Genomic DNA, 19,057 nt, shown 5'->3' with positions numbered 1-19,057 from the left:
ACTTTCCTTCTTCCATGTTAGTATGCCTGCTGGTGTAATCATGACTAATCAAAATACAAAAAAAAAAATTGTTTGGTCTCAGTTCTAAGTTGCTCTGGTCTACTACATAATTCCTGCACTTAAGGTTCAAGGATCTTTAAAAAAAAAAAAGAGAGATAGGTTGCAAATGATTGTAAGAGCCAGGGAACATGAAATTTTCATCTCTTAGAGATGTCAGAGAGGCTACATCCATGAAACCTTTTTTGTTATTATTATTTTTTATTCATTTTACATACCAAGTAGAGTTCCCTCCTTCCCTCTGTCTGTTCTCTACCACCTCCCCGCAACCCACCCCCATCCACTACTCAGTAAGGGTAAGGCCATCCATGGGGAGTCAACAAAGCCACCCATTTCAGTTGAGGCAGGACCATGCTCCTCCCAGACAGGAAGTTGCTATATAGATTACCAGGTAGACCTGGAATTCACTCCCGAGTGCTGAGATTGAAAGCATTTGCCGCCATACCTGGCATTATTATTAGTCAACTCTTATTTATAGTTTCTGAAGGAATTTTACTAATCAAAGGTTCTATATCATTTAAATCAGTAACACATGTCACCTCTTCCATAAATGCTGGTAAGTCAACCAAAGTTATAAAAGAATCATGTTAATTCAACCATATAAAATTATGTGAAAATTGGTTTCTCTGATGGTTTGTGCAGCATTTGCTAGTCAGTCTGCATAGACAAATATTAATGAATAACAATTTTAACCATCTAAATTACCAAATAGTACCCTTATCCATGGAAAAGTTCTAATGCTCTTGAATGTGCTTAGGTAACTCATTTATGGAACAAGTTTTGTTTCCTTTCCTCAAACACATGCCTATATTTCTGAAATTGTTAGCATTAGAATGCCAGGAAAAATGATAAATTTTAATTGTTTACTTTTTAAAAAGCTACCTAATGTTTTCATCTGCTTTGGCTCAGTCAGTAATCACAATTTAGAGAATCCTGAGTAGATTGTTTTCCTTTCCTTGGCATATTCTCAGCACTAAATTAGTGTTTTGGTTTTTAAGTTAAGACAGGGTTTCGCCAGCTGTCCATGAAGCTTACTATGTATACTGGCTGGTCTTGTTCAAATCAGAGTTCACCTGCCTCTGCCTCCTGAGTGCTGAGATCTAAGGTGTGCATAGCATACCTGACCTAAAGTAGTCATCTTTTAGTTATATTGTCTACACACCAATATTTCTTTGGCCTGGGTCAGATATGTATTCATATTCTTCATTAACTAAACACGTTACACTGCCTACTACTTCCTTTCCCAGTCACAGAAGCCATCAAAAAGACAAGTAATCCTGTTTCTCTATACTGGCTGTCTCATCTTAAATGTTCCCTGTTCAGAAAGGTCTCAGAAACCTGTCTAGAAAAGGCCTTCCTGTCCAGCATTTTCTTTGATTGCATTCTCATTTCCATTTCAAGCCATTACTTACAGACATTGTAATGGTTATTCTCTAGCTCTCCCGCTAGAGTATAAGCTTAATAAGAGCCAGTGGTCTATGAATTTTTTTTCACTTTTTTTCTTGTTGTGAGTCTCAGTATAATTTGTTGGTTTTTCTAAGAGTGAATGATAATTGAGAATATGGATGAGTTTTGAATTTAATCCATACCAAAATTCAAATTCTAACTATACTACAAGGTAACTATGATGATCTTGAGCAACTTATGTAAACCTTTATTATGATGTAGTTTCCATATTGTAAACTGGAGATTAAATCACATACCTCAGAGATGTTATTAGAATTAAAAGAAATAATGGGTAAAAATAAATAAAAAGTTTGGCATAATAGTAACCAAAATGGCATGGCACTAGCATAGAAGACTAAGATACAAACCCACACAGCTGGGCCTGTGAGATGGCGCAGTGGGTAAGGCTATTGGGTATGCAAACCTGGAATCAGAAGTTCAATTCTCAGAATCTACATAAAATTAGAAGAGAATCAACCCTACTAACTTGTCCTCTGACCCCACACATGTGGATACCACACATACCTACCACCACCATGCAAGCATACACATACAATAATAATAAAAATAGTAATAATAATAATTTAACTAATCCAAACAGCCTCTTGATTTTGACAAAGAAGCCAAAATTACTAGAGAGAAGATTGCCTCTTCAAAAAATTGTGAGAGATAACTGAATATTCACACATAAAGAATGAAATGAGATTCCTATCTCTGACCCTACACAAAAATCCAACTCTGAATGGATCAAAATGACCTTAATCTAAGACATGAAACTCTGAAACTCAGAGATAAAATACTTCAAGCTACAGACATGGACAAGGACTCTTAATGGGATTCAGGTAGCTCAGGAAATAAGGCTAACAGTCATCACACAGAGAACTTCATGAAATGTAAAAATTTCTATATGGAAAAGGAAACGTCAGTCTAGTGAAGAGACAACCTATGGGACACAAAATCTGCCAGCTTCACATCTGTCAGGATTGTTAGCTAGACTACGCAGAGGGCAGAGGACACTAAACAACCCAGTCAATAAATAGAACAATAAACAGTTGTCCAAACATGGCGTTGAAGTGGGCAGTGAATATTTGAGGGCCAGTGGGATAACTCAGCAGGTAAAGGATACTTAAGTTTGGTGGCCTGAGTTTGGACCCCAGAACACATGTAAAGGTGGAAGCAAAGAGCTGACAGTGTGTCCTCTGACCTCCACAGATTATCATAGAGAAGCATTCAGTAAACAATCCACATAGCATGGCTTGCCCCTCCCCGACACACACACACAGAGGAAGGAAAATAATATGAAAAATGTTTAGCGTTACTACCCATCAGAGAAAGAGAAATTGAAAGTACATTGAGATTTCATCCTATTCAAGTCAGAATAACAGTAATTAAGAAAACAACAAATGCTGACCATGATGTGGACAAAAGTGAAACCATCTATCTATATTGTTGCTAGAAATATAAACTAGTCTAGGCACTATGAACATCAGCATGGAGTTTTTTCATAATCTGAATAGATCCCACCATATGACTCATTTCTACCTTCCTTAGCTTTTTATCAGCAGACTCCAAGTCAGTTCATCATGGGGATACTATCACATCACTGGCTATGGAAGCACTTTTCGCCTTAGCAGAGTTAGGTGTCCAACATCAAAGGAATGGATAAAGAAAATATGGCATTGTATATATAATGAAAGTTTTTCAGCCTTTTAAAAAAAACAGTTATGTTTCTTGCAGGAAATTGAATGCAACTAATAGTAATCATATTAAGTGAGGTAAGCCACTCCAGAAAGACAAATGCCATGGTTTGTCTCATTTGTGATTCCTAGGTTTAAAATACCTCTATAAAAATAGAGTATCATATGACATGGTAGTAGAAGTGAACCTGGAGAACAAAGGGAGTTAACAGGAAGTGAAGGCAAGAAGGAAAAGATGAGGGTATGAGAAGGCATATGCTCAATGTGAAACTTTTAAATTAAAATGTATTTTTAAATAATTTTTAAATGCCGTAGGCCAGTGAGATGACTCAGGAAGTGGCATGCCTGTTGTAGGACACAAGCAGTGGAAGGAGAGAACTAACTCCACACCATGTGCACCCCAAAATAAATCATTTTAAATGTCTGATATCGTGTGCTTAATGCATTTGATCATATATATGTATTTGATTTTTGTCTGAGACACATGAAAATGTTCCGAAGACAAAGGCAGGTAGTTAAGTTTTTGAGACCACTCTCCCCAGTGACAGATGAACTTACTCAGCTTAGCCTGTGTTTCTGAATCTTATCCTAAACGATCCCTTAAAGCAGCTCCCTGTTTGTCCTTCAGAAGTGCACAGATTGTCCAGCTTAGCGTGCTCATGGTCTTGGCAGCCTACCAGCATTCACTCACCTTTCCTGTAAGCATCTGTTCTAGACTTCGCAGGGAACTGAGAGTCAGTCTGCTGGTACTATTTTTTAAAATCAAGCTTTTTACACACTTGTCTTCAGATTATAGTTATTTCCTTACCATTCCTTTACTATCCTAGTTATTCTGTCCATTTGTTTATCATTAAGTAATAGATGGCTATTTTCTACTCTCGTTTCCCCCCCCCCCCAAATGTCACTTCTCAGTCTCTTTGTTATTTATAAACCAAGTCTTAGTTAAAGAGGCTTTGAGACCTGACAGTTTAATAACTGGGGAGTCGTTAAGCTATGGAGGACTAATTTGCAATTTTGGGGCGAGGGGAACAAAAATTTTACATCAGTAACCAGCTCTTTCTTACCATTTTAGCTGGAACATTCCTAATCTAGAAATCCAAAACCTGTAGTGTTGGCAACCCAAAAAATTCTAGATTTTCGAATATTTTGAATTCTTAGACAACTCAATTGGTTGTCTATGCAAAAATTCCCAAATACAGAAGTATTGTGAAATCAAACACTTTTCTTCCCCCAGATATTTGCAATAAGCACTGCTTATCTAAGCCAGGCATGGCAATGCATGGCTTTAGTCCCTGTACTCAAGAGACAGAGACAAGTAGATGTCTGAGTTCGAGGCCAGCCTGATCTACATACAGAGTGAGTTCCAAGATAGTTAGGGCTACACAGAGAAACCCTGTCTTCCCTCAGTGCCTTGAAAGAAAGGAAGATAGAAAGAAGTACTGTTTACCTGTAGTAAGAGATAAGCTTAATTTTTCTTAAATGTAGATCACAGAATCCTAGATGAAAGGAATAATAGAGAAGGCTGCTCCAAGGGCTATACAAGAGAGCAATGGGCATTAAATCTACGTAACATTTTGTCTGAGTTTTGTACTTTACCAGTCAGCAAACAGAAAGGTCTACTGGATATATGACGGGACAATGATTTTTGTTCTAAGGACACATACTATTTTGGCTTCCACTATTCAAAGTCTCCAAACAACAGTCTGGTCTCTGACTGGAGTTTGTATTTAATAGTTTAGATTATGTGCTAGGGAAATTAAAAATAAATAGGATTTAACTCATAAGTTAATTTTAGCACTGTGAATGTATGTCTTTAACTTATCTTTTACTTAATAGTTTATAAAAATTCTTTGTATATTAAGCCTTGTAATGAGCTTTGAAATTCAGAGGCCTTTTTTCATTTATATCTTGATTTTTGTTAAAAATAGTTTTTACCGGGGGCTGGAGAGATGGCTCAGTGGTTAAGAGCATTGCCTGCTCTTCCAAAGGTCCTGAGTTCAATTCCCGGCAACCACATGGTGGCTTACAACCATCTGTAAGGAGGTCTGGTGCCCTCTTCCGGCCTGCAGGCATATACACAGACAGAATATTCTATACATAATAAATAAAATAAATATATAAAAAATAGTTTTTACCATGTAGTTACAGCTATCTATCTTGTCTTTATGTTTTGTTCTGCTCTACTCATACTTTTCTACTTGTGAACTTTAAATTTTTCAGAATTTCACACATAAGTAATATATTTATGTAATTTTCTTTCCTCCTTTCTCCCTCCAATTCTTCCCATATCCCCTTATCCACTTTTTCTCAAGTTTATGACTTCTGTTTCTGCAGTTACTTTTCTTTGGTGTACACACACACACACACACACACACACACACACACCTTACATTCTTAGCCCATTTAGTGTTGCTTTTATTATGTCCATGTATTCAGGATTAAGCACTTGGGACTGGATAGCCTGTCAGGTGACTCACCTCTGGAGAAGATTGATTCTCCTTTTCTCTGCAGCCACTGATTGCCTTTAGCTCTTCGCCTGGTCTTGTGTATGTTCCTATCCACATTGGTGAGTTGTTTAGTGTTGTTGTTATTCAGGCCTTGTGTCAGCAACCATATTGTTGTGGTTTCACGAATGCAGAATCCCTGACATGTCCAGAAGACACTATCTGGCAGCAGGTGTGTGACTCTTATGCTCTTTCCACACCCTCTTCCCTATATCCCTGAGCCTTCGTATAAGGGTTGTATTACAGATGTACCTGTTGAAGCTGGGCACCTAGTTCTCTGCATTTTAACCAGCTGTAGACTTCTGTAAAGGTCTGTTGTCATTTACAAAAAGAATATTCTTTTTGTACTGATCTGTGAGTATAAAGCTGTACTTACCCATTAGTATAAAGATAAGTATTTAGAATGCATTTAAGAATTACATCTTAAGGGAATGGCATTAGAGGGTTCTTGTTCTAAGATAGTTAGCCGCAGGTATCTGGTTAGGTTTATAGTACTGGACATGGAATCCCTCCTGTGGAATGGCTTTAGATCCAATCAGGCAGTTGTTTGTAGCCTCCAAAGTAATAGTCTGACACTGTTGTAATTATTAGGGGATATCCTGCCAGTCCTGTCATTGTAATTTATAGGTTATACAAGTATGGACTACTTTAGGACTGCTGATTGCTCTTCTTCCTTAGCAGCTTGCATAGCGCCTTTGGATACTGTGAGGATTAGTCCTCAAGGAGGCTTTTGTCCTAGCTCCGCTTGATTGCTCCACATGCCGAGTCTGAAGCGTTTTGTCCTTTGGAATAGGGTCTTTCCTTCAGGTTTGCAGGCAAGCAAAGGGAATGGTAGTAGACTCTATTGCTTGGAGTTTATTGGAATCCTCTGACTAACACGTCAAAGGGAGCTTTCCCATGCCTGACGCTGGGGTTTTTGTTAGAAAGTCTGTGGTTCTTGGGGAGCATTGTCGCCCTGTGTGGCCTAACTCCATGTAAACTATTTGCATGTGTGCTCTTAAGTTAGCTCATAAAATAATGTTTCCATATGGTGTTTCCTAACATTCGTAGTGTTATTTCCTTCCTCCCATCACGTGTAGAGGATGCACGCACACGTGCACGTAGTACCTCCCTCCCTCCCCTTTCTATTCTTTCATCATCCTTTTCTACTTTTCTGGCTTCTGTGATTGCTTCAGGTCATTTACTCAAGTCTAAAGATTCAGAGCTAGGATCGACATCCTTAGCAATCAGGAAATATAAAATAAGCTATTTTGAGATTTCCTTTTACCTCAGTCGGAATGACTAAAATCCAGTGACAAAAAATACTGATGAGATTTCAGGAAAGAGTAATCCTGATTTGCTGTTGGTGGCTTTACAAACCAGTGTGGCCACAATGGAAATCATTGTGGAGAATTCTTACAAAGCTAAAAATAGATCTGCTGTAAGACCTAGCTCTCCACCTGTTGGCATATGCCAGGCAGAATCAGTGTCCTCTTGCATAGATGCTTATCCAGTTGTTTCATTCATGCTCTATTCATAAGAGCTAAGAAATGGAAACAATCTAGATGTCCTTCAATGGATGGATGGATAATGAAAATGTCATAATACACACAGTGAAATTCTATTTAGCTGTAAAGCAAAGGGAAATAGTGAAAATGTCAGGTAACTGAGTGGAACTGAAAACTCCTGAATGACAGTAACTTAGGTCCTAGTTACCTTAAATGTATGGACTCTTTGAATCAAATGTCTCTGTGTTTGCTGTTCTCTGCTTGCTCTTGACTTCATCTTTCAGCTCTTTTGAACCTTTGATCACGTCTACTTTTCAGTGAGATCTTCCCTAAATATTTTTTTATTGTAACCTCCCACTCCTTGTTTTTTTTTTCTGTCTATGAAAATGTCTCATAGTCTTGTGAGATATTTACTTATGTGTGCCACATCAGGTTGGAGCTCTCTAATACTAAGGAAGCTAGTAGGAATTAACATTTTTTGTGTGGCTACCTAAGGAAACAGTGAAATGGTTCAGTAAAGCTACAGTCTTTAAGAACTGCCTTTAGAAACAACCAAAAGCCTTAAAGCGGAAACATTCTGGTTTCTTGAAAGATGCTTGAAAAGGGAACGTCATCTGGAATGAGACTTCTATTAGTGACACTGCTTCCTATGCCTCATCCCAGTTCTGCCAAGACAGAATCTCTGGGGAAACTTGCCTTTTTAAAGAAACTCCCTGGGTGATTCCTGGGACACTGAAAGTTGAGGATCACTGCAGCTCTACTTTGTACTTGTTTACCTATCTCAGTGTGGACCTAAGACTTAAGACTACAAAACTCAAAGCCACCTCAAAGGGCAGGGGGGTTATCCCAGCAGTACTGAAGAGCATTTCCAAGAGGAACGCCAGAGAAGAGCTGGATAATGGATGGGAGGCAGAGTTACAGGAATAGCGTTGTAATTGGAAGCATAACTCTTTGGCTTGCCTGTGTTTGGTGTGCTTGACAAGTCACACTCAAGCCAAAGGAGTTTCCCTGTGAAAAGGAAGAGGCAAGGAAAGAAGAGTTAGTTATGTGTTGGTGACGTTGGGTTTGGCCTCAGAGTTCTTTTTGTCTATCACTGAATACTGAACAAACGCCGAACGTGTACGTATATGTTAACCAAATGGCTTATCCTTGGTAGAAAACTGCCTTGGAGCTTTTTTTTTAAAGGGAAGAGCTTTCTTAAACCAAGATGGCTTCAAAGAAATGGATGAGCATCTGAAGCTTAAACATGGTGTATAAAGGCTTAACTCAAAATATTAGGGAATATTAGAGCAGACCATCAGTAGACACAAGTTTTATCTGCTAAATAACCTCTCACTAAAGATGTGATTCATGGGGCTGCTAAGTGTGTGTATATATCTCCAATTTTGCACATGCATGGAGAGGCCAGAGGTTAGCATCAGATAGTCCTCAGGAGCTACCCTGTTCTGTGAAGCATGGTTCTTCCTAGAGATGTGGACTTGCTATTTAGGCTTGGCTGGCTGGCCTGAGATCCCTGGACATCTTCCTATATCTCCATCTCATTGGATTATGATTACAAGTGCTACCACCACCAACTGAACTCAGAATTTCTTAATGTATGGCAAGCACTGTACTGACAGAGCTGTCTGCCCAACTCTGCGCTTTCATTTTCCAAATGACGGTAAAACCATTAACTGCTTATGTTTAGTTAACAACTTACTGACTTATTTTGTTGTACAAAAAAAATTTTAAATATTGGCATGAACATACCATTTTAATCATGAAATTAATGATGAAAATGTTAAATAGCGGATGGCTCATTTGGTAAAGGCAGTTGCCACCAAACCTGAGTTCAATTCCTTTCCCAGGACCCATGAGGTGGAAGAGCATGGACTCTGGCAAGGTTTCCTCTTGCTTCCACATGCATACACAGTCAGTCAGACAGACAGACACACGCACACATACACACACACACAATTTTTTTATGTTAAATATCATTAAACATTTACAACGTAAGTACCAGTTTTGAGGGCCTACCATATACTAAGAACAAGTTTGAATGTCTTGTATATCTTACTCCATTTCTTCCGTGTACGAAAATTGGTGTGTTAAAGATAGGTTCCCTCTACTTTATGTTGGAGTCACCTTTAGACTTATGGAAATCACATTGAAGAATTATGGTCACCTTAAATAGGATAGTGTCAGGTTTTTTTTTTTTTAAGCCTCCATTTTATTTTAATCAAAAATAGTACCTGTCATACATACTAGGTAAAAAGTAAGTTTACAGACTTTAATCTCCTTGAGCCGAGTGTGGTGGCACACACTTGAAATCCCAGCCCTTGCAAGGTGGACGTGGAAGGATCAGGAGCAGCCTAGGCAGCATAAAAACCTGTCTCAAAAAAATTAAGGAAGAGAGTGTAGGTTTTTCATCTCTCTCCCACTAAATAGCTAGGTTCCCTGTAATGGAGTACAGTTTTATAATATCAGTGAATATTGTAATTATGACTTTGATTGAAAGAAGTTAAAGTATTCACACTCTGAATTAAATCAATCCTGATTTGCATTGACAAGATAGAGATCTACACCTTATCCACTGAAATTTAATAGTTAGTAAATGTTAACCATCTGCCATTCTGTTTGTTTTTCTTTCCAAACTTGAAATTGAAACCTTTTGACTCATCTTCCCTCTCTTAAGTTTTGTAGCAATTCTAGTAGACTTAGTAGATATAAAGTATACTTGATGGCAACTTTCATCATTTTCTCAGCCTGTCCCTCTGTCTTCTAGCTCTTACTTCTTTATTTTGCCCCCATAGATGTTATCACCTTTTGTCTTTCCAATTTTGTTGTTTTAGGTTTTGGTTTCAGTGAGTTGATTTGGCATCTTCTTACTTTATTTTGGAGAGGTGTGTGTCTGTGTGCATGCGTGCTTGTGTGTGTGTGTGTGTGTGTGTGTGTGAAGAGGATCTTGGTGTCTTGCTTAATCAACCCTTGCCTTATTCCATTAAAACAGGGTCTCTCACTGACCCTGGCTCTAGTCTCGAGGACAGGAAGCCCTGTCAGTCCTCTAGTCTCCACCTGCTTAGTGCTGAGGTCACTGATGTGTGGCCACCCTGACTTTCCTTTTTTCATCACGGATGATGGGGATCTATACTCAGGTGCCTATGCTTCCATAGCAAGTGCTCTTTCCCGCTGAGCCACCTCTCTGACCCTTCTTCAGATAAAACAGTGGTTGATAGGTCATTGGTCCTTAAGTGTCCTCAGCAATTATAACAGGAAAGAAGACGGTTATTGTTTCCCTCTTTGAGGTGGAAATTACTGGAATCTAATGGTGGTAGCAACCATTTATTCACTCCTCCATGACATCTGACTGAAGAATGTAGAGTAAGATGCAGCTGTGTGGACAATTTTAGCCCTCCCCACCAGGTTCTGTTCAAAGGGAACAAAATACCACAAATATTTTTTTTAATATTACAGAAATAAGATACCTTTTCTTAAAACAGTTTGTTTTTCCATGTTCATTTTTCTGGTTTTAGATGAATTTGGCTAATGTGATCTTGCCTTCCTACCTTTTCCCTTCCCTTCTCCCTCCCAACCATTCGCCTCCTTCATGTCTCCTTGTCACTTTCTGTATCCTCCTTTCTGCCCCTTCGGTGGCTTACTCCGTTCCTTCTTTCTTTTCTCTTTCCTCTCAAGGGCTGGGGAGCATCCTGTTTAGTAGTGAGGCCGGTGCTGTGACGGCACCTACTGTGTGATAGCCACGCAATCCACTGGTGTGAAAGCAACAAGGAATTATTTTCTCCCTTTGGTAGGAAATAGCATTCCAACTGTTTTTTGACATCTTTAATTTTAGAGGTTGCCAATGATCAGCTCAGGGTCAAGTCTGCCTTCAAATATTTTAGTAAGACACAGAAAGAAAACTGAGACCCTAACTTGCTAGTCTCCTAATCTACACATCCCTGTTGATGAGTTCGACCTTTATGAGTGTGAAATTTGGTATGGAAGCTGAGTCTGCTTGAGAACCTTTTATCCCATAATAGTTGTGGAATGTGAAGATTTGAATTTTCATGGGGGCACTGATATTTCTTGGCCGACAATGGATTTCTTAAGGCCTTGTCATTTCAAATTGCCATGAGGTCTGGTTATTGCTGCACTAAACGTGTATATGAACCTGCCTCCCAATGAACTTACTGCAGTGGTGCTAACTTGTCTTGACACTCTGGCTGACAGTTCTAGTTGCCCTTAACAAGATCTACTTTCTGTAGTCACAGCACGGATTTTACAAAAGATCCAGCCTAAATTTCTGAAATGAATTTCTATTGACAGAAAATGTATTGGCTTTAAAAATTAAGAGGTTTGATTCTGTTTTGAATTGGTTATCAAATGAATCTGAGCACATGACATTTTAATACCGTTTGTCTTTTCAAATAGATTTACCTTCTAATGCGTATGACGACAGGACTTTGCTCATCAGCCAGAACATACATTTCAGAGGAGTTGTTACCTAAAATATTATCACAAGGCATAAGAAAACACACGATTTAAGTTGCCTTTCATGAACATAATTAAGAATTAATAAGCTAGTACCAGTGGCTAGTCTCCAGAATTTCCACTGTTTTGCCTTTTGTGACCTGTGTTATTAAAAGTCCATTATTTTTACAGACTTTATTAAATTGGATCTTATTAAAGCATTCTATATTTGCATTTGGTCTTTCATAATTCATTATTATTATGACATTTACTTTTTACCATCAGATCTGAAAACATATCATAAGCTACCCTTTTCTCTTGAAAGAAATGCTAATTTCAAACAGTCCTCTAATAGAAGAGAAAAGCTTTATCAGTTTTTTCATTTATTCCAGATCGTGTTAAGAATACTAATGCTAGACTTCGGTATGCTAATATCTCTGAGCTTTTTTGGCCAAAAGCTTAGAATTTTTGTTTTTGTTCCCCACTAAGTACAAACTAGAAGACCTACTACTTCTAGAGGAAACATGCTCCCACCTAGCACTTGATCCTAAGGACTTAGGAAAATGTTGCTAACTCTAGTTTTAAATGATGCTAGTTGGTTTACCTGTTTACCACACTTTATTATTTATTCTAGTTAAGGAATTCTTTCCTGAAGATTTTTTGTTTTCTCAGGATTTAGGTAGTATATCTTAAAATACTTGAGACTTAAGAACCCCATGCTGTCATCCCTGACAGCAATTAGCGTGCGCTTCCTTCTTTTCTATACCATTAAAGATGTAGTCAGAACTCAACATAGTAAAATTTGCCATCCTGATGTCAGTCAAGCTGCCTAATCTTTACATGATTATTAATGGCATCTCAGATGTACTGATTTGTTTGAAACTTATTTGGTTTGGTTTTGTTTCAGATTTCTGACGATGTGCAACAGACACTTTGGCAGTGTTATTGCACAGACCATTCGGACTCAAAAAACAGATCAGTTTCCACTTTTCCTTATTATCATGGGAAAGCGGTCATCTAATGAAGTGTTAAATGTGATACAAGGTAAAGTACATGTCACGGTGGGAGTAAAGTTTTATCTATGTGATAACCTTATCATTTTTCCCATCAGAGCTGACTATATTTCTTACTATTGATAAATGTCTTGCATTTTAAAATATAAAACATCCTGAAGAGTATCTTCAGGTACTATGAAAAAAAAATCAAATATACTGTGTTTAAAAATCTATCAGAAATACATCAATAAAATTGCACAGCTCTTTGGACATAGAATAGTCAAGTTAATGTTCAGAAATGCTTAATTCTCTAAAACTAGCAATTAGGGTATAATCATTTGTCAAATGTGACATTTATTTCTGTTGATTTATAGCTGCAATGTTGAAAGAATTGCTTATCTTTAACTATCTAGAAAATCCAGTGACTATACATTGCAAATTGAATTTTTCACGTGTCGGTTGTCCCTCCTTATTTGTGTGACTTCATCCTAAGATGCAACCCTGAGGCAAACAGCTGTGGAGTTCCTATAAATTCAACCATAGTTTACATTTTACTGTAAATGGAACCATACTTTACATTGTTTCTAAAAAAAAAAAAATGAAAGAATGCTTTTGTTGTTCTTGCTAATACAAAAGCTAAAGTAAAAAAACTATTGTGTTCATGGGGAATCTTAAATAAAAACAGTCCATCCTCTCCGCTGTTTTTTTTTTTTTTTTTTTTTTCCTGGTGCTGCCAGGAAAAAGATTGTTCAAGTGTTCCAAGCAAAAGCTTGAGTCTGGGGTACTTCATTTCTGCCCCATTTAAGTCTGATAGGGGAGGGGGATTTGTGCATTCCAGAGCCTTCAAAGCCTAAACAAAACAAAAGCTCAGGTATTTTCTCTCTAACCAGAGCATTTAGTCTCCAAAGCGCAGTTTTCCGGGCAGTCTTTTGAAAAGGCCTGCCGAGGGAGCGGATTCCATGGGGTGGGTAGAAAGTGAAGACATTTCTTTCCAGTTTTCTTCATCAGAGGAAAGAAATTGTGATTGCTTGTATTTTGCAAGCTGTAGGCCATGGGCTCCAGAAGCCCAGGTTTCAGGAAATTCACAAGGTCACAATTGCTGTCATTATTATAATGGATGGGGATTTTGTTTTACTTTGTGTTTTTTTGTAGATTAGTTGTGTTTTGCCCTTTTTTGCTAAGTTAACACTTACACTGCTGACTCAAAAGCAAAGATTTCTAAAGCTGTTAACGTCTTAGAGTGAATCAGGTCTGACATGAATCATCGTGTTCGTCACGGCCTTCTTTGCCATGCACTTACAAGGAGAAAGGGAAAGACTCCTTAGCAATATCCTTGAAGAAGAAAACATTTCTTTTCTAGAATTTTAGCCCTTTTGTTTGGTGATGAACCAATATACTCTAGTTGTCTCAAAGAGAAGCGTTTGTGTGGATTATTGAGCTAAACTAGTTGCTTCTCCCCACTTTCCCTGAAATCATTTTTACTGCCTGACAGACAAATGCTTATGTAGATTGGGCATTTGTTAAACATTTTCTATTAAATAAACAAAGTGAGTCTGTCACTTTCAAGTAAAAGAACTGGATATATTTGTTGCCAGTGGGAAATTTTGAGTTTTCAAAAAAAAAAAAAAACATTATATCTACTAGAAGACTGCCAGCATAAATAGTTTCTGGTAACATTAGTAGTGGTGTTAACCAATGTGACTTTTTATATTATGTAACATCAACATTCATATAACATATATGAGTTATAATATATAGAACATAATGTATCAACATTCAGAAGAAATGCATAAATTAATGAAGTAATGTGTTCCAAAGGCATGGATTAATAATGGAATAAAATTATACATGGAAAACAAAGATCATTTCAGAGATGATGGAGCTGGGTACTGTACACCTAGAGTCTCAGCTATTGTAGTGGCAGAGGCTGGCAGATCAAGAGTTTGAGGTCAGCACGAATAATATAGGAAGGCAGTGGAGTTCTGAGGGGAAAACTGAAATGGATTGTAGTGTAACAAAGTACAAAGTGTAGCGCTTTTTTTGCTGTATTATCTGAAGAAAAAGTCTATTTTTTAATTTATTTTATATTTTTATTAAAAATTTCCGCCTTCTCCCTCCCCCTCCCCCACTCCCCATCCCCCACTCCCCTCCCCCTTCTTCTCCAGTCCAAAGAGCAGTCAGGGTTCCCTGCCCTGTGGGAAGTCCATGGTCCTCCCCCCTCCATCCAGGTCTAGGAAGGTGAGCATCCAAACAGGCTAGGCTCCCACTTTTGATACTTTGAAGTTCTACATGCCTCTAATTTGAAGAAACTTCTCTTGTCAATTGAGTATAGTAGCAAAGAATTGTAACTGCAAATGCCTGTTAAAGGATTTCTTCATTTTCTGACTACATATCTGCAGACAGTCACATATTCTTCATAAATTTCAACCAGTACAGCACATTTTCACTAGTTTAATACAGAAATAGACATAAAGCTATACTTATTTTCTTTTGAGCCAGATAGCACAGAACGTGTCATAAGCATGCCACTCTTCTCACTGGCCTTTTCTTATAGAATGTTTTTTAAAAAAATAAATACATAACATTTATTTTAGTTTATAATGGGCACTGTTACTTTGTTTTAAATGTTTTCCTCTTAATTTCTTAAGTTTTGTATCACATTTATTTGTTGTTCTTCACGATATAGGTTTTATGGGCTGAACTCAAGTTATCTGGCACGGCACTAGCACCTTATCAACTGGACCATTTTGCTTGTCCCCTTTTTTAAAGTTTCTAAGGAAGTTTGAGTGAGAACTGCCTCTCACAGGTTCAGGTGCTGGAAGATGGTGTCCAGTTGGTACTGTTTGAGGAGGCTGTAGAGCCCTAAAGAGACATGGCCTTGATGGAGTAAGTGTGTCATTGGAGGCAGACTTTGAGAATATAAAGCCTTTCTCCACTCTCATTTGCTTTTAATATCTTGTGTGATGTTATCAGCCTGCTCTGCCTCTGGGCCACGCCTTCCCACCTCTGCTGCCATGCCATGCTTTCTTGGCATAATGGACTCCATGCCTCTGAAACTGTAAGTCAAAATTAAACTCAAGGTTACTTTTGGTCATGGTATTTTATTACAGCAACAGAATAGCTATAACACACATAAACTAACATTATTTTGAGAATTTGAATAAGAGTACAAAGGCTCCTGAGTCCAAGTTTGGGAACTGATACTATAGGGTATAAATTTTCCCTAAACTGCAATTACTGGTGCCCTTTTCAGTCTCTGACCATTAAGGACTCGGGTATGAAATACCTATAATATAAGCTCAGTTTATCAATGGGTCTCTGTTAGGGCTGAACATGGCGAGTGAGCAGTAGCTTAAGCCTGAACATTGATATATGTTAGCACTCATAAATCTATAGTATTTTCTCACTTATAATTTGAATGTTTCAGCCTATGGTTCCAGAGGGAAGTCCATAATAATGAAGAAGACATGGCAGCAGGCATTCAGCATAGCAAACTGGCTGATAAAATATGATCGATCACACATGAAACAGAGCAGACTGGAACTCCCAAAGCATGCCCCTTGGACATACTTGCTTCATCAAGGCTCCACATCCTAAAAGTTCCATAACCCCTGTTTACAGCACCACCAGCTGGTAACCGAGTTTTCAAACACGTGGGCCTATGGAGATAGTTCTCATTCAGACCACTACCAGTGCCAAAAAGTACTCTTCTCTTCCTTAGACTCCTAGCCACTGTTACTTCAAAGGAGATATAGAAACTCAGTCTTGCCCAATAACAATATCTACCGAGTGTTCAGAGCTTTCTTTTTTGCTCTTTGTCATATCTATTAGTAATAACTACCAGTGACTGTATACCGTGTACCAGGCAGGTGATACATTATCTCTGCTACTCCAAAAACCCTTGCAGGGGAGTATTGCCTTCCTTTTAAGAGTAAGAAAATTGGTTCTTAGCTATAACCTACTCATTTTTGAATTCATTCCTTTTTTAAAGATTTAGTTTTTATTTTATGTGTATGAGCACATGTATGTCTGTGCATCACATGTGTCCCTCATTTCCTAAAGACTAGAAGTGTGTGGCAGAATCCCCTGAAACTGGAGTTACAGACTGTTGGGAACTGCCATGTGGGTTCTGGGAGTTAAGCCTAGGTCATCTGGAAAAACAGCAAGTTCTCTTAACCACTGACTGAGCCATCATTCTGGCCCCTCCATTTTCTTATCAAGCAGATACTTATGAAGCCCTTGTTATAAGCTAGTCAGTTTTTACGAACTAGATCAAATAGGTTGTGAGTAGCAAACTTTTAGTGCAGCTCTTAATACAAGGCCAATTCTGTTTTCTGAGTGCCCAGATAGCCTGTGTCCTGTAGCTTGTTTGAGAGAACAAACTATGAGCTGGGTACCACAGAAGCTCCCTAATTCATAGAAATTGGGATAAAGGCTGTTGAAAAATCTTATTAGCCATGTCTTTTATATGCTAAAAAACACCATCAAGGGTGCTTGTTCTCTGTCATTCTGATGTCATTTATTAATGTGACATGAAGACATCACAGGCCCTGGAGAAACTGTTTGTTGATGGAGGATGCTCATTCATTTCCCTGCAACCCAGACCTGAAATAATCACACAAAAACTGTATTAATTACAATACACTTTGACCTATAAGTTTATGCATACTTCTAGCTAGCTTTTTTATCTTAAATTAACCCATCTCTATTAATCTATGCATGGCCTACCGGCAAGGTACCTACAGACATCTTTCTCCTTCGACAGGTACATGGCTTCTCTCTGACTCTGCCTTCTTTCTCCCAACATTCAGTTAAGTTTTCCTGCCTAGTTGTATTCTGCCCTGCTATAGGCCAAAGCAGTTTCTTTATTAACCAATGATAGCAAAACACATTCACAGCATACACAGGGGAATTATATCACCTCCCTTTTCTGTCTTAAAAAAAAAGAAGGCTATAACTCTAACGTAGTAAAATTACATACAACAAAACAAGTATCAAGCAAGAATTACAGTTATAAAATTTTTATCTTTTTATCTTTTATCATAACTAAGGAAAACTAATTGTAACTGTCTATTCTTCAACTCTATTAAAGACCCCAGATATAATATTCCCTAAGTTAGCAGGAAGTGCTTTGTAAGCAACTTCCAAATGTCTAGAAATTGACAGAGACATCTCTTTGCCTAAAGAGTCACCCAAAATTCTGTAAAGTTGGGGCATCCATCTTCAGCCTGCAGGCCCATAGTATCTGACAGACTTTTTCAAATTTGAAAGACTGTTTTGCCTCTATTGACAGTTTGTGAGTCACTTTCTTCTGTATCCTGCAGAATGTCTGGCAGACTCTTTTATGAAACAGGTACCCTGAAGGACTGTCTCACCTTTAGGCAAGTTCAGCAGTCATTTTTCTGTGGGCCCTGTATGTCCAGTTCATATAGCATACCATCAAGCAGTCAGCCAAGAGCAGTTTCTTGCCTAGTGACTAACAAACTTTATGATGAGCCTCTTTGATGCTCATCATCCTCATATAGTAGATTGGTGCTGCCAGGAGTAGATGTGTCTCATTGTCATGAAAAGTCCTAAGTTCTTAAAACATTTTAAATACCATATCTGCTAGTCTTTGAAAGGTTTGAAGAATATCTATCTATCTGAAATATATCTTTGTACATCTTGAAAAGCTAACTAACATGACCATAAGCTTGACTATTATAGATAACTATCTATTAACCTGTATTTCTTAATTATACATTACATTTTTAAATGAGCTGCACAAAGACAATATATTAATCAAGAGCATATATATATATATATATAACAAAATTTACCTTAAATTTGTATCAATAGACCAAGATCCATACCAATGAAAAGTATTCATCTCTATATCATATCCCCCTTTAAATGAAAACAAACATTTATAAACAATATTTGGAAATTTGGGTGTAGTTCTTTCCAAACTGTTTCCTTCCTTTTGTTGGGTAAAGTATTTTGGGGAGTTCATGGAGACCTTTTGAGGGGTGTTGGTCCATCAAACCACATTAGTCTAGAAGGAATCCACAGGTTCTCATCCTCTGTGGAAATAAAAGCAGAACTTCTTTACCAAAGCAACATATCTTTATACCCAAATTCTTAAATCCAGATACCTTTAAAGTATATATGTTGATTTAGCTTAGCAGTCTGTACAATGAAATGTCTCTCTGTACTTAGCTCATTCACAATCAAAAAATTCAAAGAAAACATAATAATATACGTAATCCAGACCCTCTGTGTTTTTCATCTTTCCATGGCTTATTTTTCTTTACTCCTTTAACCTATGACTGTCTTTACTCTGTCTCTTTAAAGACTTTGTTTTATTTCTTCTAATGATTTACTTCTTTCTCTGCCTCTCTGTGCTCTTCCCCCTCCCTCTCCCAAGGCTATGTACATTTATCTAG

At 37.8% G+C, this 19,057-nt stretch overlaps 1 protein-coding gene across 2 annotated transcripts in view; it reads left to right on the top strand.

The window, feature by feature from the left end:
• Faf1 (Fas associated factor 1) overlaps nucleotides 1–19,057 on the top strand; it is a 282,221-nt gene that overhangs the window by 201,189 nt on the left and 61,975 nt on the right. For both annotated transcript variants that reach the window (XM_050136195.1, XM_050136197.1), the window contains one exon: nucleotides 12,545–12,681. In XM_050136195.1, coding sequence (XP_049992152.1) covers nucleotides 12,545–12,681 — 137 coding nt within the window. The remainder of the gene's footprint in view (nucleotides 1–12,544; nucleotides 12,682–19,057) is intronic.

This window comes from Alexandromys fortis, unplaced genomic scaffold (genome assembly GCF_014885135.2).
Source record: "Alexandromys fortis isolate MF-2015 unplaced genomic scaffold, M_Fortis_MF-2015_v1.1 scaffold_13, whole genome shotgun sequence".
Taxonomy (NCBI): domain Eukaryota; kingdom Metazoa; phylum Chordata; class Mammalia; order Rodentia; family Cricetidae; genus Alexandromys; species Alexandromys fortis.
Note: the sequence above shows the minus strand (reverse complement) of the source record. Positions and strands in the feature narration are given on the sequence as shown.